Below are 25681 nucleotides of genomic sequence, written 5' to 3' on the forward strand. Positions count from 1 at the left end.
GCCAATATTCACATCATGTATGTTGACAACAGACATAACTTAATCCTCCATGGCCTGCTGTGTTTTAAATTGCTCTAATACCGTAGATGTCGGATTATAAGCCGCTACTTTTTCCCCACATTTTGAACAGCTTTGAACACTGCGGCCTTTACTACGGTGCGGCTAATGCATGATTTTTTTTCATGCCGCCAAAAACATTTTGCCTCGTAACAGTAGACCAATAAAATTGATGAGTAGTTCACAGAGGTCCAATGAAATTGTACGATAAATCAAGCGCACTTTCACAATTAAATTATTGTAAATCAGTCATTTGTACTCACCCTCATCAACATGGAAAACACTCGAAGAAAAGCATTGTGCTGCCTTTATGGCAGTTATTTAGTTTATAATATTTTCGCTTAGTAATTCATTTGTTAGTATTTTCTAGTTAAAGTTAGAAGTGTTTTAAGTATATTTGTTTTCTGTACTACATCCCGGGATGCTATGACGTCACATCCGGTTTCGCCGCGTCTTGTGGGAAATACCGGTTTGCGATAAACGGGAAGGTGGGGGGCGAGCGACATTAGACCCGAGCGAAACGCTGCTTTTAAGTTAAAGGCGATCAACAACTTTTCCTGGTAGGCTGCAGTATATATATTTTTTACCAGTCGTTAGGAGATATTGGAATGTTGTTCGTGCACTGTTCAGTAAAAAAGTATACGCAACGTAATTTGTGTGTTACCGATACGTGTGTATAATTAAAAGTAGCCGCGTTACAGGCACGGTTCGAAAAAAAGCATTTGCAATATGTATTTGTTTATGTTACCATATGGATTTAATTAAAAGTTTAAAAATCCTCACGTGTAATATCTTTCTGTGTAAATATCTCATATTACAACGTGGGACACCTGCGGCTTAAAATCCGGTGCGGCCTAAAATCCGGTGCGGCTTGTACAAGTACAAAATTGATTTTCTTTCTAAAATTAGAGCCAGCGGCTTTTAATCAGGTGCGCTCTGTAGTGCGAAATCTACGGTAGATAACTGAATTGCAATCATTGTTAAGATGTTTTTACTCTCCCTTTGAACATGCATGCTAATCATTGTGCATTTGGTCAAGTTCAGCTAATACCACAGCAGCTGTCACTTGTATCTCATCTGTGGTACAGCTGTTCATCTGTTAATTTGTGCCTTGAGTAGAGCAGTCTCGTAATGTAATTTTTAAAATGTTGATTTAGGTTTCAAAGAAAGTAAAGTTTGTAGTACTGGAGGTGATGCTGCTTTGAAGTTTCATGTTAAAAGCATTTCTGTTTTAAGTACAGTGGATTCCAATTAATTGGGATGCAATGGGACCAGTACATTTTGGCCCAATTAAGTGGCTGTCCCAATTAGCTGAAGTTTCATGGAAAAGTTAAAATGTATTAAAAAGACCACCTATTGTTTAACTGAGTAACAAATTATGTATTTAAATGTAATATGGAACAAATTAGAACATTACCAATATCACAGTGTTATGTTATAAAACTATGTATTAATTCCTGATAGTTATTAATAGAGTAATTCAGCTAATGTACGTTGTTCAGTTCTTTTGATTGACTTTAAATGAACAAAATCAGTGCACCTAGTGCAGATAATGAACTGCTTCATACAGTGCTTTTGACGATTGCATCTTCCAAATCTTCATTTTCATTGCAAAATTCAAGATGGTTGTTAACACCTTAGTTCTTTGTAGTTCCAAACTTGTTGGAATTAGTGAAATTGTTTTATTTTAATTTCTAGCCATTTGGCATCTCTAACCCTGAATGTTTGAAACCGCAGTGAGCAAAACACTGAATTGTCTTTACTGTTTATTTCTTGCTAACTACCAGTTACAAAAAATCATTGCTTTTTGAATATAACACACACAACTGACACTATCTTAAAAACTGTTTCCTCTAAGTACAGTGTAGTGTCTAACACTCTGTTTAAATAGATTTGCCTTGCAAATGATTAAACATTCCCCCTTTCGCTTTTAATCTATGCCCTCTAATATCTGATATTTCCATTCAGGTGTGTGGGAAGGATTGGTGAAGAAACTCTTTCTAACCCCTTTATGCTTCATAATTTTACAACGTACTCCTATCTGGTTGATTCTCCGCCTTCAACACTCCAGAGAAAACAATTTTTCTGACCATACCTTATGCTAATACTTTCTAATCCAGGCACATCCTGGTAGACCTCTTCTACACCCTTTCCAAAGCCTCTGAATCCCACTTTTACAATACAGCAACCTGAATTCTGCACAATTCTCCAGATGTGGCCTGAACAATGCTTTATACAACTGCAACATAACTTCCCGTCTTGAGTATATACTGTATGCCCGATCAATAAAGGCCAGTATCTACTGGTTGCAAATTTCAAGGAGCTATGGACTAGCACCCTGGATCCCTCTGGATCCCTCTAATCCCTCTGGACATTAGCACTCCTAAGGGCTAGCCACTTGCCTTTTACATTTGACCTCCCTCACATCTGTCTGGATTAAACTCATCTGCCGTATTTTTGCCTGGTCATCGACCTCCAGGCAGAATAATACCCCTCTACCACTACCCCTTGTCCTCTATGGCCAAGCCTGGTTTGAACAAAATCTACAATGAAATCTAGATCCCATATTCCTTAATCTGGATCAACTTTCTATGAGAGATTTTGTCAAACGCTTTTTACTAAAGTCCACGTAAGCAGCATCCACTGCCCTGTCCTCATCAATCGTCTCCACCGCCACAGTCAACTTAGTTTAAGACTTGATCTCCCCCAACACAAAACTGCGCTGGCAATCCTAATAAATCCATGCTTTTCCCCATGCATGTAAATCCTGTCCTTAAGAATTTTACACACAGACACACACCCCCACCCACCCCCCTTTCCCTGGGCAGCCGCAACAGGCGACCCCACAGCATTAGGGCCTGGATCTTGCAAATACTTCTTTTTTCTTTGACTTAAGTCTACAAAATCTCCCATCGTCCAAGGTTCTCAAACCTTGCCATCCTTGTCTTTCTTCCCCTCATGAAGATGTTCTGAATTCTAACCAGCTGCCCTTTAATCAACTTGCATGTTAGATGTGGACTTAACCAGTTACAGCTGTTCCCAGTCTACTGTCCTCAACTTTTGCCTGATATTATTGTAATTGGCCTTCCCCCACTTCAGTTCCTTTTTGAAGTCCAGTCCACCCTTATGCTTATGCATGATTATCTGAAAACTTAAAGTTGTGATCCAGAATTATGGCTCAAAATATCAACTGTTCCTTCCTTTCCATAGGTGCTGCCTGATCCACTAGGTTCCTCCAACAGTATGTGTTACTCTGGATTTCCAGCATCTGCACAATCTCTCATGTTAAAGTTATGATCAAGTTTGTCTTGTTGGCTATTGTCAGAGCAGAACTGATTAAATGCAGTTTGCACAGCTGTTTTCAATCTTGTTTCTAAAATATAAATACTTCTGTGGAGATTGTAGTTTGTATTCCAATTAAGATGTTTGTTGCTCCTACTGTACCACTTGTAGTTATTATTAACCACATTAGTGTAATGCTACTACAGCTCAGGGTATTGGAATTCAGATTTAATTTCTGCTGGCATCTGTAAGGAGACTGTACGTTCTCCTCGTGACCACGTAGTGTTCCTCTAGTGCTCCAGTTTCCTCCCACAGTCCAAAGGTGTACCAGTTACTAGCTAACTGGTCAATGTAAATTGTTCTTTCATTAGGTTAATGTTAAATTGGTGGACTATTCAACAGTGTGGTTCATTGGGCCAGAAAGACCTGTTCTACACTGTACCTTTAAATAAAAATTAAATAAAATCATCCTGACCTCAAAGGCAATATACAGCTCTTTTAATATTTTCTGAATATTTAAGTGCTTTTCTGAACATTTCTGATATCATTAGCTGTAAATGGCTGGAGAAATAATTAGTTTCATATCCTTCCAGGGAAGAATTAAAAGAGCAGCTGGAAAAGAAGAAGAAAGGTTCTAAAGCCCTTGCAGATTTTGAAGAGAAAATGAATGAGGTTTGTTAATGCATTATTGGAAATGTTAAATGTCTCTCAATTAACCATATTTTGATCATTTGTTCTGCCTGTGATCATAAGACATTGGAGCAGATGCCATATGGCACATCAGGTCTGCTCCACAGTTCCATCATAGATGATACGTATATTATCCCTTTCAATCTTATTCTACTACCATCCCCCAGTAACTTTTGACATCTTGACTGATCAAGAACCTACCAACCTCTGTTTTAAATAAACTCAACGACTTGGCTCCCAGAACCATCTTGGAAATGAAGTTCACAAATTCACTACCCTCTGGCTAGAGAAATTCATCCTTATCTCAGTTCCAACCCATCTTTGCTCAGATAAGGGATCCAAAACTGTTCACGATACTCCAACAGAGATCAGATAAATTCCTTACAAAACCTCAGAATTACATCCATGTATATTCTAGTCCTCAAAATGAATGTTAACATTACATTTGTCTTCTTTACCACCAACTCAACCTGCAAGTTAACCTTTAAGGAATTCTGTACAAGGACTCCAAATTCCTTTCTATCTCTGATTTCTGAATTTTCTCGGTTTATAAACTAGTCTACATCTTTATTCCTTTTACCCCAGTGCATGACTATACACTTCCTGACACTATATTCCATTTTCCATTACTATGTCCATTCTTCCAATCTGTCTTAATCTTTCTGCAGACTCCCTGCTTGATCAACACTACCTGCCTCTCCACCTATCTTTGTATCATCTGCAAACTTGGCCACAAAGCCAACAAATCTGTTATCCAAATTGTTGGCATATAACATGAAAAGAAGCAGTCTCAGTTCTGACCGGTACTTGCTACTGGCAGACAACCAGAAAAGCCACCCTTCATACCCACTCCTTGCCTCCGGCCAATCAGCCAATGTTCTATCCATGCTAGTATCTTTCCTTTAATACCATGAGCTCTTGTTAAGCAGCCTCATGGGTGGCACCTTGTCAAATGCCCTCAGAAAATACATGTAAACAGCCATCCACAGACTCTCCTTTGTCTGTCCTGCAAGCAGTGAGTTAGTGTACTTGGGTTCATTGTCCATTCAGAAATCTGACAGCAGACGCTTTTCTTAAAACATTGAGTGTGTGTCCTCAAGCTCCTGTATCACCACCTTGAGAAAAGAGCATGTCCTGAGTGATGGGAATCCTTTATGATAGATGCCATATTTTTGAGGCAATATCTTTTGAAGATGTCCTTGATGCTGGGGAGGCTAGTGCCCACAATGGAGATGGCTGAATTTGCAACTTTCTGCAGCTTTTTCCGATCCTCTGCAGTGGTCCCTCCATACCAGACAGTGATGCAGACAGAGCTGTCTACAGTATATCTGAAGAAACTTGCGAGAGTCTTTGGTGATGTACCAGTTATCCTCATAAAATATAGCTGCTATCGTGCCTTCGTTATTGCATCGATATGTTGGGCCCTGGATAGAATCTCGAAGATGTTGATACCCAGGAACTTGAAGCTGTTTACTCTGTGCACCGCTGATCCTTTGATGAGGCGTGTATTCCCTTGACTTTCCCTTCATGAAGTTCACGATCAATTCCTTAATCTTACTGAACATTGAGTACGAGGTTGTACTTGTCTCCATTGAATTCCACCTGCCATTTTCACCCTATTTTTCCAGAATGAAAATTGAAACCTAAATATTCGCAGCTAAAAACTGAAAATATCAGAGTACATATAATTGCTTTAAAAAGTTGTTAACACAAAATGTCAGTTCTTTTGCATCACCTGCCATCACAATGCAGTGTTGACATTTAACAATGCAGAAACCATCAGGAATGCCATCTCCCAGAACAATAGGAATTATATATTCTTAAATATAGAAACATAGAAAATAGGTGCAGGAGTAGGCCATTCGGCCCTTCGAGCCTGCACAGCCATTCAGTATGATCATGGCTGATCATCCAACTCAGAACCCTGTACCTGCTTTCTGTCCATACCCCCGATCCCTTTAGCCACAAGGGCCATATCTAATATATATGGTTGTCTCTCGGGGTCTGAGGAAGACTACATTGTGCAGGGTGGCAGTGTTTTTTACAAGGCCCAGTTGCGAGTTGGACATCAACCCGGCACAGATGGAGAGCGCGCTCAGGAGCGGCCTGTCACTGGATCAAACTCGAGAACCTCCATTCTCGAGCTTGGTCTGATCTCACTGCGCCACCAGCCGACCTTTTGTTGCACAATGTAACCAGTGCGTGAAAGATATTAAAGTTGAAAAGCCTTGCACAGAGACGATCCCACTCTCACAGCCTCAGAAGTCAGGATCCAGTGGCATGAAAAATTGTTACATCTGGCAACTTCCTTGGCTGCATTGGATGGCGGCATCTTCTTAAGTGCTCTGCCATGCCATATGCACTCCACAATGTGTTGATGCAACGGCTTCTCAGCAATTGAATCCCCAGAGTTTCCTCCGCCCGATTCACCAAAGCAGTCTTCGCATGCTGGGATGAGCAAATTCCTATCTCACCAAGGGTTTCAGACCCGTTGGCTACCCTCACCTGGTTTAGCCAGCCCGTCAAAGCCGTTGCCTGGCGTGTGGCCGCTGTCAAATGCAAACAGCTATGAGGAGCCACAGGTGAGAGCTGGGTGTTGGTGGAGACCAATAGATTACAAGCCATTCCAAGGAGTGTGACAAGCCCCCCATCTAGAGGTGCTACCCCTCCCATGGACCCCATTCTTAAATAAACATCAATTAAAACAAGAGAAAATTTGCAGATGCTGGAAATTCAAGCAACACACACAAAACGCTGAGTTCCTCAGTAGAATTAAGCCATTCCATGATGGCTGTTCCCGGATCCCACTCAACCCCATACATCTGCCCTCTCGCCATATCCTTTGATGCCCTGACTGATCAGGAAACTATCAACTTCTGCCTTAAGAATATCCCAGTGTGTGGCAGCTTAAAAAAAGGTTCCTCCTTATCTCTGTTCTAAAGGGTTGTTCCTCAATTTTGAGCCTGTGCCACTATATCTGGATACCCCCACCATAGGAAATAGTCTCTTCACAACCACCCTATCTAGTCCTTTCAACACTTGGTAGGTTTCAATGAGATCCCTTTGCATTCTTCTAAATTCCAGTGAGTACAAGCACAGATCTGCCAAATGGTCCTCATATGTTAACCCCTTCATTCCCAGAATAATTCTCGTGAACATCCTCTGGACTCTCTCCAATGACAACAGACCCTTTCTGAGATATGGGGCCCAAAACTGTTGACAATACTCCAAATGTGGCCTAACTAGCGTCTTATAAAGGTTCAGAATTATCTTGCTTTTATATTCTATTTCCATTGAAATAAATGCCAACATTGCATTTAGGCCAGTTAGAAGAGTGGGCTGAAAGATGGCAGATGAAGTTTAATGCTGATTAGTGTGAGGTGCTACATTTTGGTAGGACTAATCAAAATAGGACATACATAGTAAATGGTAGGGCATTGAGGAATGCAGTAGAACAAAGTGATTGAGGAATAATGGTGCATAGTTCCCTGAAGGTGGAATCTCATGTGGATAGGGTGATGAAAAAAGCTTTTGGTATGCTGGCCTAAACTGAAAGGTCTAAAGTTAAGTGAGTCACTTGGACCAGATGGACTACACCCCAGGGTTGTGAAAGAGCTACAGTACTGTGCAAAACTCTTAGGCAGATGTGAAAGAATTCTGTAAAGTAAAGATGCTTTCAAAAATAATGAAATAAAACGTTACTAAATATTAAAGAAATTACTATAAACAACAGTAAGAAAAAAAAGAGGTACAACAGCCTTTGCGTTTAAAACTATATCAGTCCGCTTAGGTACACTGTAATGCAGTTTTTTAAAAATAAGATAATCGGCTGGTAGGTTGTCCCAAGCAAGCATCTTTGAGATCTTTCCATGGTTCTGCAGACTTTGGCTGTCTTGCTTGCTTCTGTCTCTCCAGGTAATCCCAGGCAACCTCTGAAAACTGAGAACAGTGCTCTGTGAAGGCCATACCATCTGTTGCAGAACTTTTTTTCCCCTTCTTTTCACTGAAGATAGTTCTTTATGACCTTGGCTGTGTGTTTGGGGTCATTGTCTTGAAATTGGGTGATCAGATGCCTCCCTGATGGTATTGCATGATGGATGAGAATCTGCTTATGACTCTCAGCATGGAGGGTCCCATTAATTCTGACTGAATCACAATTCCATTTGTAGAAATGCAGCCCCAAACCTGCAGAGAACCTCTGCCACATTTCAATGTTGGTTGCAGTCATTCATCCATGTAGCACACTCCAGAACTTCTACGGAGAAACTCCACTCATTTGAGGCAAAAAAAATCAAATTTTGACTCATCAGTCCAGACCACTTGCTGCCTTTGTTCAGCATCCCAATCCTTGTATTTTTGTGTGAAGGTGAGTCCCTTGGTTTTGTTTCCACTTTAGGGGAATGGCTTTTTGGCAGCAACTTTTCCACGAAGACCACTTCTGGCAAATCTTCTGTGGACTGTAGAGGGGTGTACTTGGGTTCCAGTGGTTTCTGAGTTCAGAGGTGATAGCATAAGATAGAGCAGCAGAATTAGGCTATTTGGCCCATCAAGTCTGCTCTGCTGATCCATTTTTCCTCAGCTCCAATCTCCTGCCTTCTCCCTGTATCCCTTCATGTCCTGACCAATCAAGATTCTATCATCCTCTTCTTTAAATATATGTAAAGGCTTGGCCTCCATAGACACCTGTGGCAACAAATTCCATAGATCCTCCACTGGTACATGGAGCTTAGAAAAATAGAGGGCTATAGGTAACCCTAGGTAATTTTTAAAGTAAGTACAGGTTCGGCACAGCATTGTGGGCCAAAGGGCCTACATTGTGCTGTAGGCTTTTTATGTTTCTATGTTTCCACTCTAGCTAAAGAAATTCCTCCTCATCTCCATTCTAAAAGGATTACTTTCTATTCTGAGGCTATGTCCTCTGGTTCTAGACTCTCCCACCATAGGAAGCATCCTCTCCACATCCACAAGGCCTTTCAACATTCAATAAGCTTCAATTAGGTCACCCCTCATTCTTCTGAATTCTGGTGAATACACGCCAAGAGCCATCAAATGCTCTTCATATGACAAACCATTCAATCTTGGAATAATTTTTGTGAACCTCCATTGAACCCTCTCCAGATCCAAAACTGCTCACAATACTCCATGAGGTTTCACTAGTGCTTAATAAAGCCTCAACATTACATCCTTGCTTTTATATTCTGGTCCTCATGAAATGAGTGCTAACATCGAATTAGCCTTCCTCACCACTGACTCAACCTGCAAATTAACCAACGAATCCTGCTCAAGGAGTCCCAAGTCCCTTTGTACCTCAGATTTTTGTATTTTCTCTCCATTTAGAAAATAGTTAACCCTTTCATTTCTTCTACCAAAGTTCATGACCATACACTTCCCAACACAGTATTCCATCTGCCATCTCTTTGCCTTTCTAATATTTTTCTGTAGCCTCTCTACTTCCTCAAAACGACCTGCCCTTCCACCTATGTTTGTATTGTCTGCAAATTTTGCAACAAAGCCATCAATTCTGTCATCCAAGTCATTGACGTGTAACATAAAAAGTGGTCCCAGCACAGACCTTTGTGGAACACCAGCAGCCAATCAGAAAAGGCTCCCTTTATTGTCACTCTTTGCCTCCTGTCAATCAGCCACTGCTTTATCCATGCTAGTATCTCTCCCCTTAATACCACGTGCTCTTAACTTATTAAGCAGCCTCTTGGCACCTTGTCAAAGGCCTTCTGAAAATCCAAGTATCCAACATCAACCAATTCACTTTTGTCTATCCTGCTTGTTATTTCTTCAGAATTCCAACAGATTTGTCAGGAAAGATTTTCCCTTATACCCTGAAACCAGATCATTAACAATCGACTCCAACATCTTCCCAACTACTGTGGTCAGACTAATTGGCCTAGAATTTCCTTTCTTCACCCTCTCCCCTTCTTGAATCGTGGAATGACACAGAGCTGTGCTGGACTTCTTCCAATTTAGTAAGGACATCAGTTTGATGTATCTCTTGTCTGCTGCACTCACCCCTGCGTTTCTGGTCCCCAACCTTGCCTGTTTCTTTGTGCTTCTTCACAAGAGCTTGGTCAGTACATCTTGAAACTTCTGTTTGCCTTGATATTTCTACTTAGGAGAGCCTTTGCTGATGCAGGATGACCACCTTTTGTCTTGGTACTATGCTCACTCTTGCCATGGTGTAAGAATTAATGATTTGAAGATTAAACTGCCACATCTACCACACTGTCACCTTTTAATTAAGTTGTCCTTGTACACCCATTTCTGTTTCAGTTAATCAGTTTAGTTCATTCTACTCATTATGTCATTGATCATTAGCACCTGTTATCTTTGTACTAGACTATATACCTATAAAGTAATCTTTTTTTATATATTTGAAAAGTGGTCTTTTAGTATTTTACTTCCTTTAAAGAAATACAAAAAAATTATCTCACATTTAATTTTTGGAAAATGAACATTTGATTATCTAAAATTTGCTGTTTTCTACTGACAACTAATGCAGAAGATGAAAAATAGACATCTGAAACAAAACTTATATCAAAAAAATCTAGGGTGCCTAAGATTTTTGCACAGTACTTTGTATATTTCATATTGTAATTTAGAGATTCTTTTATGTATTGCTGCCACAAAACAAATTTCATGACGTGCACCAGTGATATTAAATCCATTTCTAATTCTGTAGGGTGTTGAACTTTGGGAGGCCAAACCAGGGTAGGACTTGCACAGTGAGCAGTAGAGCACTGAAGAATATAGTATAACAGAGGGATCTAGGAAAACATCGATAATTCCTTGAAAGTGGTGTCACAGCTAGATAGGGTCATAATGAAAGCTTTTGGCATATCAGACTTGATAAATCAAAGTATTGAGTACCTGAGTTGGGATGTTAAGTTGAAGTTGTACAAGATGTTGGTTTGGCCGAATCTGGAGTATTGTGTGCCTACCTACAGGAAAGATGTAAATAAGATTTAAAGAGTACAGAGAAAATTTACAAGGATACTGTTGGGACTTGAGTTATAGGTAAAAGATGAATAGGTTAGGACATTCTTTGGAGAACAGGAGAATGAGAGGAGATTTGATAGGTACATACATAATTGAGGTGTATAGATTAGGTAAACGGCAAGCTGGCTTTTTCCACCAATGTTGGGTGATACCAGAGCTAGAGGTCATGGGTTAAGGTGAGACCAGAACTAAAGGTAATGGGGTAAGGGTGAAAGGTGAAATAAAGGCAATCTGAGGTGGAGTTCTTCACTCAGAGGCTGGTGTGTGTGTGGAACGAGCTGTCAGTGGAAGTGGTGGATGTGGGTTTGTTTGCAATATTTAAGAGAAGTTTGAATAGGTACATAGATGGGAGGAGTATGGAAGGCTATGATTCAGGCGTCGCCCGATGGGACTAGGCAAAATAACAGTTGGGCATGCACTAGAAGGGCAATGGACTAATTTTGTGCTATATATAGTGCTCTATGACTCTATCTCTTCTGCCCTAGACTGTGCTAGACCAAACCCACTGCCTGAAGCCATTGCATGTACCTATATTGGCTGTTGAATGTTGGCAGTCCACATCTTTGCGTGCACTGGTGTGATCACGCAGCAATTCAGAAATGGTCTGATTTTGATCTTGAAATCTCCCAGAAGACTTTTATGTGAAATTTAATTTGCTTGATAAAAAATGCTGTGAAACATTTTAATCATCTCTATACCCTTTAACATTGAGATAAGTCTTGAGCAGGTGGGGCTTGTCAGCCTTGGATGGCAGCCCACCTAGGGGAAGGAAAACTCTGATTTTAAACCTCCGCTGCCTTGAGACCATACCCACCCATGGGAAAAGCGGTTTGATGTTGTTTACAACTTCACTCTGGCAACCTCTGCTCCGACACTGGTGCCAAGCTGTACTGGTGCTTGCCCTTCCCTTGGACTACATCAGTGACATGGAGAGGGAAACCTGTTGCATGGGCAACAGCCGGTTCTTCAAACCTTCACACCCGGGCTTGCGCCCTGGAGAGGACACAGTCCAGCAGAGGCGCAAACCCATGATTCCCTGGGATTGACGCATGCCAACTAAGTCTCTTAATATTAAATTTGTAAAATATATGCCTTACTTTAAAGTCTTTAGAAACAGTTTACCTTCCTTTCATTCTAATCCACATTGACTACCATCAAGGATCCTGGATCCTTATGGTAGTGTGGACTGTTTGAATGGTTGTGTTACTAAGATCAGGTCTGTTACTTAGACCTGAATTGTGGATGTCACAGGCAAAACTAAAAATGTATTGCCCTCTTCATTTGTTGGGCAAGTTGTCTTCCTAAGTCAATGGTGTGTGTCTGTGGTGAAGAGCCTCACGCTGTGATGTAAGTTAAGGTCCCAGCAATGCATTTCCAAATCTCCTGTTTTCTTTGTTAAATGTTATTCATCTTTTCAAAACTTTTCTAGCCTCCTGTGTTCCTTTCTGCCTCTGCTGCTCACCCATTCATTTGTTACAGCAATATATAACATTCATATTCAGATTCATTCATTTGTCATGTGTGCATCGAAAGATAGTGAAATGTGTCTTTTGCATCAACAACCAACACAGTCCAAGGATGTGCTGGGGGCATCCTGCAAGTGTCATCACACATTCCAGCGCCAATATAGCATGTCCACAACTCACTCACCCTAACCCGTTTGTCCTGGAATGTAGGAGCAAACTGGAACACCTGGAGGAAACCCACGCAGTCACAGGGAGAATGTACAAACTCCTTAAGGACAGCAGTGGGAATTGAACCCTCATCAGAGATCACTGGCACTGTAACACTGATCTAGATTTTAATTTGAATACTCGCATTAATCTTTTATTGTTTTCAGAAATGGAGAAGAGAGCTTGAGAAAAACAGGGAGAAGGTACTTGGAAGTGAAAGTTCATCTAAAAAGAAGGAGGTAATAGTTATCAAAGTGATTACAGTTGGGCACACCTTAAACTTGGGGCAATTACATTTTCTTCTGCTGGGACTTAATAAAATTTGCTTTCAATAAGCTTGACTAAGTTCCTGGCTGGAACATACACCTATCATAAATTCCAGAACAAAGCTAAAAGTCTGAAATTGTGGATTCCGGTTAACCGGGTCATATCGAGACCAGTACATTTTGGCTCAGTCAAGTGGCTGCGCCAAATGGCTGAAATTTTATGGAGTAGCAAATTATGTATTTACATGAAATATGGAACAAATTGGAAATTACCGATACTACTAGAGTTCTATAAAACTGTATTAGTTCCTAATGGTTATCGGCGGAGGAATTCATCCAGTGAATGCTGCTATGTTCTTTTCATTAACTGAGAATGAACAAAATCAGAACAGGTACCTACTGCAGTTAATCAACTGTCTTCATACAATGCTTTTGACAATTGCATCCTCCAGATCTTCATTTTCATTGTAACGTTCAAGATTATTATCGATGCCTTCAAATTCTTTGTAGTTTCTAACTTGTTGAAGTAGAGGAATTATTCTATTTTCACTCCTGGACATTTCTTGCATCTCCAAGCCTGAATGCTTGAAACCGCAGTGAGCAAAATAGTTTTGAATTGTCTTTTTGAACACAAACACATGCAGCTAGTGCTATTTAAAAACTGTTCACTCTAAGCATGGTGTAGTGTCTAATGTCCACATAAGTGCGACACTAATTAGAGACTGTTTGGCCACAGTCTACTGGCCCAGCATGGCATCCCAGCTATTTTCTCGATTAGTTTTTGTTCTTTGTATGTTGTCCCAAGTAAGTGGCCACCCTGATTAACTCATGGCCCAATTAACCAGATTTACTGTATATGGAAAAAAAGATAATGTCTGAAAATTTAAATAACTTGTTACAAAGAGGTATTGACCCTTGCTGAAGCTGACATAAGGTGTACTGGTGGCATAGTTTAAATTGATCTTTGACCCTGCTTTCTGTACCTACAATTGCAAGAAAAAGTTTGTGAACCCATGCAAATATCTGGTTTTCTGCATAAGATATGGTCTGATCGTCATCAAAGTCATAGTAATAGCCAAATACAATTTGCCTAAACTAATAACACACAAGCAGTTATAGTTCTCCTCAATAAGGAGTACACCATTTAATCAATCATAGTCTAGGTTCCAAAAGTATGGGGTAATGCCTACTACAAAAGTTATTTCACTGATTGGAACACCTGACTCCAAATAAGATTGGAGGTGCCCTGCCCTATAAAAAGACACAGTCAGGTTATTCACAGAGCCTGCTGTTCTCAAGAAAGATCTGTTTATATGCACCATGCTTCGATCAAAACAACTTTCAGAGGGCCTTAGAAGAACAATTGTAGAGATGCATGAAGCTGGCAAAGGCATCAAAAGCATTTCTAAAGATCTGAGTGTTCATCAGTCCACAGCAAGAGAAATTGTCTATAAATGGAGGAAATTCAATACTGTTGCTATTCTGCCTAGGAGTGGGCATCCTGTAAAGATCACAGCGAGAGTACAATGTGCAATGCTGAAGGAGGCGAAAAAGAACACAAGGGTAACAGCAAAAGACCTGAAGAGGTCTCTAGAACTTACTAAAGTCTCTGTTCTTATGTCCACTATGAGAACAGCTTTCAACAAGAATGGTGTTCATGCAGGACCATAAGATACAGGAGCAGAATCCTTCGAGTCTTCTCCACCATTTTATCATGGCTGATCTATTTTTCTTCTTGTCTCCCTTCATCCCCTGACTAGTCAGAACATCAACTTCTGCCTTAAATATTTATACAGACTTGGCCTCTACAGCTGCCTGTGGCAAAGAATTCCACAGATTCACAACTCTCTGGCTAAAGAAATTCCTCCTCCATTCTAAAAGGAAGCCCTTTTATTCTGAGAATGTATCCTCTGGTCTTAGATTCTTCCACCATAGGAAACATCCTCTCCATATCCACTCTTATCAAGGCCTTTCACTATTCGATAGGTTTTAATGAGGTCACCCCTCATTCTTTTGAATCCGAAGGAATAGGTCCCAGAGCTATCAGACACTCTTCATTTGACAAGCCATTCAAACCTGGGATCAGTTTCATGAACCTAATTTGAACCCTCTATAGCTTCAGCGTATCCTTGTTAAGATAATAGGCCTAAACGTGCTCACAGTACTCCAAGTAAGGCCTCACCGATGCTTTATAAAGTCTCAATATTCCATCCTTACTTTTATATTCTAGTTCTCTTGAAATTAATGCAAACATTACATTTGCCTTCCTCACCACAGATTCAACCAGCAAATTCATTGTGTACAAGGACTCCCCAGTCCCTTTGCACCTCAGTTTTTTGTATTTTCTCTCCGTTTAGAAAATAGTCAACCCTTTCATTTCTTCTACCAAGTGCATGACCATATGCTTCCCCACACTGTATTCCATCTGTCCATACTCCTAATCCAAGTCCTTCTTTAGCAACTGTTCTTCCTCACAACTACCTGCCTGTCCACCTATCTTTTTATCATCTGCAAACTTTGCAGCAGAGCCATGAATTCCATCATCCAAATCATTCTCATATAATGTTGAAAATCAGTACCAACACAGACCTCAGTGGAACTCCACTAGTCACCAGCAGCCAACCAAAGAACACTCCCTTTATTCCCACTCTTTGCCTCCTGCCAGTCAGCCACTGCTTTATCTATGCTAGAATCTTCCCTGTAATACCACAGGATTGTAGCTTGTTAAGTAGCCTCATGTGCCACCTTGTCAAAGGCCTTCTGAAAATCTAAATACACATCAACACCACTGCTCTCCCAAAAAAAAATTGCTGCAAGTGTCAAGTTGGCAAAAGAACCCCCCCCCCCGGATGTTCCACTGTGCTTCTGGAATAATGTTCTGTGGATAGATGAGACGAAAGGTAGAACTTTTTGGCTGAAATGCTCACCCTGTGTTTGAAGGAAAAATTGCACTGCGTACTAACACAAAACCTCATCTCAGCTATGAAGTATGGTGGAAGGAGCATCATGGCTTGGGGGCTGCTTTGCTACCTCAGGGCTTGGACAGCTTGCAGTCGTTGAGGGAACAATGAATTCAAAATTATATCAAGACATTTAACAGGAGAATGTCAGGTAACAGTCCATCACCTTGAAGCTTAATAGAAATTGGATGATACAACAAGATAATGACATGAAACATGAGTAAATCAACAACAGAATAGCTTAAAAGGAATTTTTTTTTTGTTTCGGAATGGCCAAGTCAGAGTCCACACCTTAACCCAATTGAGATGCTGTGTCAAGACCTGAAGAGGGCTGTTCCTGCAAGCTATTCCCGAAATTTTGATGAACTGAAACAGTTTTGTATGGAGGAATGGTCTAAACTTTCTCCTCACTGTTGTGCAATTCTGATCAGCAGCTACAGGAAATGTTTGGTGGAGGTTCTACCAGTTATTAAATGCAAAGGTTCACATACTTTCTTCAGCTTGGATTGTGAATGATTAAACAGTCTGTTCAAAAAAGACATGAAAATTCCAATTGCGTGTTATTAGTTTAGGCAAATTGTGTTTGTCTATTATTGTGACTTAGATGAAGATCAGACCACATTTTATGAGTAATTAATGCACAAAACCAAATTATTGCAAAAGGTTCACTAGCTTTTTCTTGCAACAGTAACGATTAGATAAACACTAAATTCTGCAGATGTTGAAAATTCAGAGCAACATACAACATTCTGGAGGAACTTAGCAGGTCAGACAGCATTGATGGAAATGAATAAACAGTTGACATTTTGGGCAGATATAATTGCTGCATTTAGGATTTCCTACAGCAATAGGATTTTTCTTTTTCTTGTACTCTCCAAGAACTAGCAATCACTGCCAAGCTCCATCATAGCAAGAGGTTTCTAGGAGTTAGAGGAAATGGTTTAAAGATCTCCATAAAGCCTTGTACATTAGAATTCCAGAAAGTGGAGGCATTGAGAAGTTCAAGTAATTCCACTGAGATTCTGATTCTGAGAAGGTATAGAAGTCCAGTATAAATGTTGGAAGTGCACCATCACTTTGTTTACTCTTCCACCTACCTGCCCAGTGCCACTTGCCCCGTCAGTGGCAGAGTCTGTGTCCTAGTTTAATTTCATAATTTAATTCCAAAACCACAGAACTGGAGTAGAAACCCTGCATTCTTGGTGACTACCAAAGAATCAGAATCAGATTTGGTATCACCAGCAATGTCATGAAATTCGATAACTTTACGGCAGCTGTACAATGAAGTACATGATAAATAAATATAGAGGAAAAACTGTTACATTAAGTATATATATGTCTGTTAAATAGTTAAAATATGTAGTGCAAAATAACAGAAATTTTAAAAGTTCTGAGGTGGTGTTCATGGGTTCAATGTCCATTTAGAAATCAGATGGCAGAGGCAAAGAAGCTGTTCCTGAATCGCTGAATGTATGCCTTCAGGCTTCCTACCTCCTTCCCAGCGTGCTCAGGGTGGTGGGGTTCCTTGGTGATGGAGGCTCATACCCACAATGGAGCGAATCAATTTTACAGGTTTCTGCAACTTATTTTGATCTTGTGTGGTAGCCACCACCCCCCTGCCCCATATCAGACGGTGATGCAGCCAGCCAGAATGTTCTCCACAGTATGTTTGTAGAAGTTTTTGAGTGCTTTAGTTGACAAACCAAATTTCCTCAAACTCCTAATCAAACATAGCCACTGCCATGACATCTTTATAGCTGCATCAGTATGTTTTGCCCAAGATAGATCCTCAGAGATGTTGACATCTAGGAATTGCTCACTCTCTCCACTTCTGATCCCTCTGAGGATTGGTTTGTGTTCCCTCGTCTTACCCTTCCTGAAGTCCACCATCAGCTCTTTGGTCTTCCTAAGTTGAGTGCCAGGTTGTTGCTGCAACACCATTCAACAAACTGGTATATCTCACTGCTGTAGGCCCTTTCGCCACCATAGTGGTTGTTTCCTTCGGGTGCTGCAGTTTCCTTATGCGTCCCAAAGATGTATAGGTTAGCAGGTTAATAGGTGATATGGATGTAATTGAACAGGAAGGGTCTGCTACCATAAGGTATCTCTAAATAACAAGAAAAGAAAAGAAAATTCCTTTGCAGGATACAGGGGTTCTGCCAAGGCCACATTTTATTATTCATTCTTGGTTACAGAATATAGGACAGCACAGGCTCTTCAGCCTATTATGTTGTGCTGACCCTTTAATCTATTCTGATCGATTTAACCCTTCCCTTTCACATGGTCCTCCATTTTTCTTTCATCTCTGTACTTATCTTAAATGTCCCTAATGTATCTGCCTCTATCACCACCCCTGACAGCTAGCTCTATGCACTCACCAGCCTGTTTAAAATTTAAAGAATTAACTCTCTCCCCGTCATACTATCCTTCAAATACCTTAAAATTCAAGTTCAGGTTTAATTGTAATTTAACCATACACATGTATACAGCTAAATGAAACAGCATTCTTCCGGGGCTAAGGTACAGAGCACAGCACAGCCACACACAGGCACATCACATACAGTTATGATAGCACACAGTCACAAAAAATAATATTAGCACAAGTCCCTAAGCGGCATGGCCTGAAGGTTGATGGTGTATAGAATATTGTCCTGGAGCCATTTTTCTGCAAAAACAAGCACACAGCAGTTCTTCATCTCACGGTGGATCAGCCGCAGCCAAACTCCAGTGAGCAAACACTGGAGAGCTGGCCTGTAGGGCTAGTCCCCAACTCAGCACACCCGGCACACCTCTGTTCTCTCCCACGCCACCTCTGCTGCCTCAGCCCTTGGGTGGCTGTAACAGGTAACACCGTGGTATTGGGGCCAGGTCTGCATAGCAATTGTGGCCACACAACTTCTTCCATCACCGGTCTCGCAGTATTCTAATTTACCAATGTCCAACAGGGCCTCACAATCACAGGAAAAATATTTAAGACACATTTTTCATAGAAAGTTATGCCCCCTTGTACTCTGCAGTCAATGTAGGACCTTTCTTCCTGCGTGCGCTGCATAGGTTTATAGCGAGGGTCGATGCTTGAGGACCCATTCCACAATGGCACAGAGAACTGCAGTGACTGGAAGGCTGTAAGTTGAGCATCCTAGACAGACCACCTGGCAAGGCTAATGAGTCCCATCTACCCAAGTTTGGAATCTGAGTTGTCCTTCTCCTAGGCTGGCCACCAGCCAAGGCGGATGAGCCTAGCCTACCCGCCCAGTTATGCTATTGGACATGTGGTCATTCCATTACGTAGTAAACTCGGTAAGAACAGGGACGCCATGAGAAGGCACAGTAGTGTGAGGTGAGGTGAGGGTCTCTGTGGGTCAGAGTTGACCATCGTTTTGCATCCCAGCTGTCGAAATACACAAGCCTGGGCAATATGAAATGGAGAGCAAGCGGTTACCCATGTAGCAAGCTCCGCTTCTCCATGCATCTGATGAACCCAAAGGAATGGCAGAGACTGGTATAGTTTGGTAACAGCAGTGTCGCAGGACTTGCCAGTCAGCGTTGAACTCAATGTAGGACTTCCTTAGGGACTTCAGCTCCGGATTTTTCCATCTGGGCTTACTCCTGAAGCCTTCCCCATGAGTGGGTGTAGCTGCAAGGCAACAGAAGTTAAAGATCAGAGTTTTCCTTCTAGACGAGCTGCCAACCATGGCTGACGAGCCCCATCTGCCCGAAACGACTAGTTTAAAAGGCACTAATAACCCGCCTTTCCCCCCTTCTCCAGAATGTAGAAACAGTTCCGCCGGGATTAGTAGCTAAGCCACACATGAAGGTTGAAGTTGGTTGTCAGAGGCTATTTTTGAGGAGCATGTCTTTGGGAGAATTTAATAGGTAGTGAGAGCTTGTTCCCACTACCACCACCAGCTATAACAACCTTGAGGAATGGCAATAGTGTAGGAGAGGCCATGTGCGAGTGACCTCCTGCATGGCAAACCAAGCAGTGGTCTTGCGGTGATCACTACACTTGGAAAGGAGAGGCTATGGGAGACACTTCCTTAAGTGAGTAGGGCGTCCTGCCCAGGACTCACCTGTCCCACAGAGATGGAGAAGGGGCAAAACAACAGCTGTTAAATAACACTGAAAGTCAGTCTCAGACCCATGGGTCACCTATCTGTTGACCTGAGGCAACAACAGCATTTGGCAGTCCTCTGTTTTGCATCAGCATTATAGTGCAAAACCAAAATTATAGCAAATTATAAAATCAATAAATATTACAAAAAAGTAATATTCATAATATCAATTGAAAATTAAACTGTGAGCAGGTTTTACTTCCTGAATTCTGACTCTCATTTTAGTTCATCTGTAATATGCGATCCATAATTTCATAACTCCAGAATAATCCCTAATAGCTGCTAAAGGTGCCATTATAAATATTCCTTAATAATTTCTAGCTATTCAGATGTTTTATGATTGAACCTGATTTTCTGCTTGTTTTACTTATATTATTTTCTGAATGGCCAATTCTTTTAATGAAAAAGAAGCAACTTTCTCAATGTAAAATGCCTGAAATATATTCTAATTTAATGAAATTTGTTTTCTTTGTTCTCCGTCCCATTTAGAAAAAACGAAAGGAAAAGAAGAAAAGTAGGGTGAGCAAATCCTCAAAGAAACATCTTTTCCCCTAAAAATGTGTTCATTTGTGTCCATTCCTATATATTTTTAAATCTTTCATTTCTATCAATTGAATGATAAATCTCACAAGCTGTACTCTGTTGTGTTTGGTCAAGCCGTCTTCATCTTCTTCCTCCTCATCATCAAGTTCTGATTCTTCCAGCAGTTCTTCGGACACTGATAATGAGGTACGTCAAATCATTTAAATTGAATAATATTTGTACTAGATTATTAAGGAAGGAAAAGCTAGTAAAAGTATTTTCTGGATCAAAAATTCAGAAAATGGTATCCATAATCACCAAATATTGGAATTTATTGTCATAATCCTAGGTTGTCAATGCCATGAAAACTAGTGTTTTTGCAGCAGCAATAGCACAGTAAATCACAAACACAAGTTAACATAAATGAACAAATTATAGATAACCTACACAATAATTATCTTCCTATTCAATATTCTCAGTATTCCTATCAAATATTGAAAGTCCTACTCAGAGTAGATGTGGAGAGAGTGCTTCCTGTAGTGTGGGAGTCTAGGATCAGAGAGCACAGTCTCAGATTAGAGGGATGTCCATTTAGAACAGAGATGAGGAATTTCTTTAGCCAGAGGGTGGTAAATCTGTGGAATTCATTGCAATATACGGCTGTGGAGTCCAAGACATTGGATATATTTAAAGTGGAGGTTAGGAGGTTCTTGATTAGTCAGGGTGACAAAGTTTACAGGGAGAAGACAGGAGAATGGGGATGAGAAGGTAATAAGTCAGCCATGATGGAATGGTGGAGTAGACTCAATGGGCCGAATGGCCTAATCCTGCTTCTATGTTTCATGATCTGATAAAGTAAGCATAGTCACATTGGTACAAGTTGAAAGAGAAAGAAAATATATACTTTGAGATCCTTGCTTAAAATGTGTGAACCTACATGTGTGGTTTGTGGATTCTGGGCACATTGATGAAAGTGAAGTTTGTTTGTTATAGAGCAGCAATTAGGAATTGGCAAAATTTCAGATTCTCAATCAGGGTTCATATTTTTTAAATATTTATATTGCAATACTTTTCAAATAAAGTATTTTAACAAATCACCTTGATTTTTGCTGCTTTAAACTCCAACGACAGCAGTCTTATGTACCTCATTAAAATCTCGTTTTATAATGAAATCTTAGAGTTTGGAGATTTGAATGTGAAATTAATTTATTAGGAATGTTCATCAAATATTTAAACCTTACTCCCAAAGCATTTCCGAGTGTAGTTAGCGTTTGATTCAGAGTTTGTTTTATTGCAGTGATCACTCAAATGTAAAATGTTTTCTGGGCACAAAATTAATATTGCAGCTGAATAAGGAGTTCAAGATTTAGATTTGAGAATGGAGAAGCGATTGATTCATATTTAGAAGAGTGGATTTTAATTTTGGAATTTTCAGAATTTTTAATAATTTCTGAAGTGGAATAATCATAGAAAAATATAAACTAATAGTGAGAAACAATCAAAAATATGAGGGACCAATATATTTGTAAAATAACTGGGACTAATTTTACATTTTGCGCTATGATGAGCAAAGTTCCATTACTAAACCTGTAATCATAAGCCTTGAACTTGCTCAATAATATATTATCTTTAAATTTAACCTTTTTCTGTTGTGTTATTGTTTTTTTTATAAAGTATTGATCTCCTTTGTAAAGCTCCTACTGAAAGCTTGAGCATAAACTATTTTTGACTTTTATTTCAACAAATTAATTAAGTGTTACTAAATTTGATTCAAGATGTCAAGATAGCCAGATCTTGAGGACCAAAGTTATAGGGAAAAGTTAAATAAATTAGGACTTTATTCCTTAGAATGTAGAAGATTGAGGAGGGATGCATGTAGGGTAGATGCAAGCGGGCTTTTTCCACTGAACTTGTGGGTCAGAGTCAGGAGAGGGAAGAGCAAGAGTCGGATACCGGAGAGTACCCCTGTGGCTGTCCTCCTTAACAATAAATACTCCTGTTTGAGTACTGCTGGGTGGGGGGGAGGGGGGGGGGGTGGTGTCGGCCTACCTGGGGGAAGCAACAGTGGCTGTGGCTCAGAAGGGTAGGGAAAGGAAGAGGATGGCAGCAGTGATAGGGAACTCTATAGTTAGGGAGGCAGACAGGTCAATTTGTGGACGCTGGAAAGAAACAAGGATGGTAGTTTGCCTCCCAGGTGCCAGGGTCCAGTATTTTTCTGATTGCATCCACAATATCCTGAAGTTGGAAGGAGAACAACCAGAGATCGTGGTACATATTGGTAGGAAAAGGGAGGAGATCCTGAAAACAGACTACAGGGAGTTAGGAAGTTGAGAAGCAGGACCTCAAAAGGTAGTAATCTCGGGATTACTGCCTGTGCCACGCGACAGTGAGTATAGGAATAGAGTGAGGTGGAGGATAAATGCGTGGAGCAGGGGGCAGGGATTCAGGTTTCTGGATCATTGGGACCTCTTTTGGGGTAGGAATGACCTGTACAAAAAGGATGGGTTGCACTTGAATCCAAGGGGGACCAATATCCTGGCAGGGAGGTTTGCTAAGGCTAAAATTAGAATTGCTGGGGGATGGGAACAGAACTGAAGAGACGGAGGAAGGGGCAATTGGCTTACAAATCGAGAAAGCTTGTAGACAGTGTGAGAGGGAAGATAGGCAGGTGATAGAGAAGGGATATGCTCAGACTGATGGTTTGAGATGTGTCTATTTTAATACAAGGAGTATTATGAACAAAGTGTGGATCAGTGCTTGGAGCTATGATGTTGTGGCCATTACAGAGACTTGGATGGCTCAGGGGCAGGAATGGTTACTTAGAGTGCCAGGCGTTAGATGTTCCAGAAAGGACAGGGAGGGAGGCAAAAGAGGTGGGGGTGTGGCGCTGCTGATCAGAGATAGTGTCAGGGCTGCAGAAAAGGAGGAAATCATGGAGGGATTGTCTACTGAGTCTCTGGTGAGGGTGGAAGTTAGAAACAGGAAGGAGTCAATAACTCTACTGGGTGTTTTTTATAGACCATCCAATAGTAACAGGGATATCGAGGAGCAGATAGGGAGACAGATTCTGGAAAGATGCAATAACAGTGTTGTCGTGAGATTTTAACTTCCCCAATATTGATTGGCATCTTCCTAGAGCAAGGGGTTTAGATGAGGTGGAGTTTGTTAGGTGTGTTCAGGAAGGTTTCCTGACATAATATATAGATGAAGCATACCAGAGGAGAGGTTGTACTTTGTCTGGTATCATCAGTGGGGATGGGAGAGGTTCCGGAGGATTGGAGGGTTGCAGATGTTGTTCCCTTATTCAAGAAAGGGAGTAGAGAAAGCCCAGGAAATTATAGACCATTGAGTCTTAATTCAGTGGTTGGTAAGTTGATAGAGAAGATCCTGAGAGGCAGGATTTATGAACATTTGGAGAGACATAATACGATTAGGGATAGTCAGCATGGCTCTGCCAAAGGCAGGTCATGCCTTACTAGCCTGACTGAATTTTAAAAGGATGTGACTAAACACATTGATGAAGGTAGAGCAGTAGATGTAATGTACATGGATTTCAGCAAGGCATTTGATAAGGTACCCCATGCCAGGCTTATTGAGAAAGTAAGGAGCCATGGAATCCAAAGGTTCCAATGGAATGAAAGGGTGCAAAGGAGACTTACAAGGATGTTGCCTGGATTGGGCAGCATGACTTGTGAGAATAGTTTGACTGAACTTGGCCTTTTCTCGGAGCAACGGAGGATGAGAGGTGACCTGATAGAGGTGTATACAGTGGCATCCAAAAGTTTGGGCACCCCTGGCCAAAGTTTCTGTTACTGTGAATAGCTAAGCGAGTAAAAGATGACCTGATTTCCAAAAGACATAAAGTTAAAGATGACACATTCCCTTAATATTTTAAGCAAGATTACTTTTTTATTTCCATATTTTACAGTTTCAAAATAACAAAAAAGGAAAAGGGCCCGAAGCAAAAGTTTAGGCACCCTGCATGGTCAGTACTTAGTAACACCACCTTTGGCAAGTAACACAGCTTGTAAACACTTTCTGTAGCCAGCTAAGAGTCTTCTAATTCTTGTTTGGGGGATTTTTGCCCACTCTTCCTTGCAAAAAGGCTTCTAGTTCTGTGAGATTCTTGGGACGTGTTGTATGCACTGCTCTTTTGAGGTCTATCCACAGATTTTTGATGATGTTTAGGTCGGGGGACTATGAGAGCCGTGGCAAAACTTTCAGCTTGCGCCTCTTGAGGTAGTCCATTCTGGATTTTGAGGTGTGATTAGGATCATTATCCTGTTGTAGAAGCCATCCTCTTTTCATCTTCAGCTTTTTTACAGACGGTGTGATATTTGCTTCCAGAATTTGCTAGTATTTAGTTGAATTCATTCTTCCCTCTACCAGTTCCACGTGCCACTGGCTGCAACACAATCCAAAGCATGATCGATCCACCCCCATGCTTAACAATTGGAGAGGTGTTCTTTTCATGAAATTCTGCACCCTTTTTTTATCCAGACATACCTTTGCTCATTGCGGACAAAAAGTTCTATTTTAATTTCATCAGTCTATGGGTCTTTTTTCCCAAAATGCATCAGGCTTGTTTAGATTTTCCTTTGCAACCTTCTGACGCCGAATTTTGTGGTGGGGATGCAGGAAAGGTTTTCTTCTGATGACTCTAACATGAAGGTCATATTTGTGCAGGTGTTGCTGCACAGTAGAACAGTGGACCACTCCAGAATCTGCTGAATCTTCCTGAAGGTCTTTTGCAGGTTTTGATTTGCCTTTCCAGCAATCCTATGAGCAGTTCTCTCAGAAAGTTTTCTTGGTCTACCAGACCTTAACTTGACCTCCACCATTCCTGTTAACTGCCATTTCTTAATTACATTACAAACTGAGGAAACGGCTACCTAAAACACTTTGCTATCTTCTTATAGTCTTCTCCTGCTTTGTGGGCATCATTTATTTTAATTTTCAGAGTGCTAGGCTGCTGATTGTTGGGACAAGGTTTGAGGAGTCAGGGTATTTATAAAGCTTTGAAATTTGCAACACCTGGCCTTGCCTAACAATGACTGTGAACAAGCCATAGCCCTAACAAGCTAATTAAGGTCTGAGATCTCGGT

General features: G+C 40.8%; 1 protein-coding gene across 1 annotated transcript in view; it reads left to right on the forward strand.

The window, feature by feature from the left end:
• fam133b (family with sequence similarity 133 member B) overlaps positions 1–25681 on the forward strand; it is a 60315-nt gene that overhangs the window by 12622 nt on the left and 22012 nt on the right. The window contains exons 3-6 of the mRNA XM_073024577.1: positions 3933–4011; positions 12881–12952; positions 20544–20573; positions 20712–20783. Of these exons, the coding sequence (XP_072880678.1) occupies positions 3933–4011; positions 12881–12952; positions 20544–20573; positions 20712–20783 (253 nt within the window). The remainder of the gene's footprint in view (positions 1–3932; positions 4012–12880; positions 12953–20543; positions 20574–20711; positions 20784–25681) is intronic.

Source organism: Hemitrygon akajei, chromosome 20 (assembly GCF_048418815.1).
Source record: "Hemitrygon akajei chromosome 20, sHemAka1.3, whole genome shotgun sequence".
NCBI lineage: Eukaryota > Metazoa > Chordata > Chondrichthyes > Myliobatiformes > Dasyatidae > Hemitrygon > Hemitrygon akajei.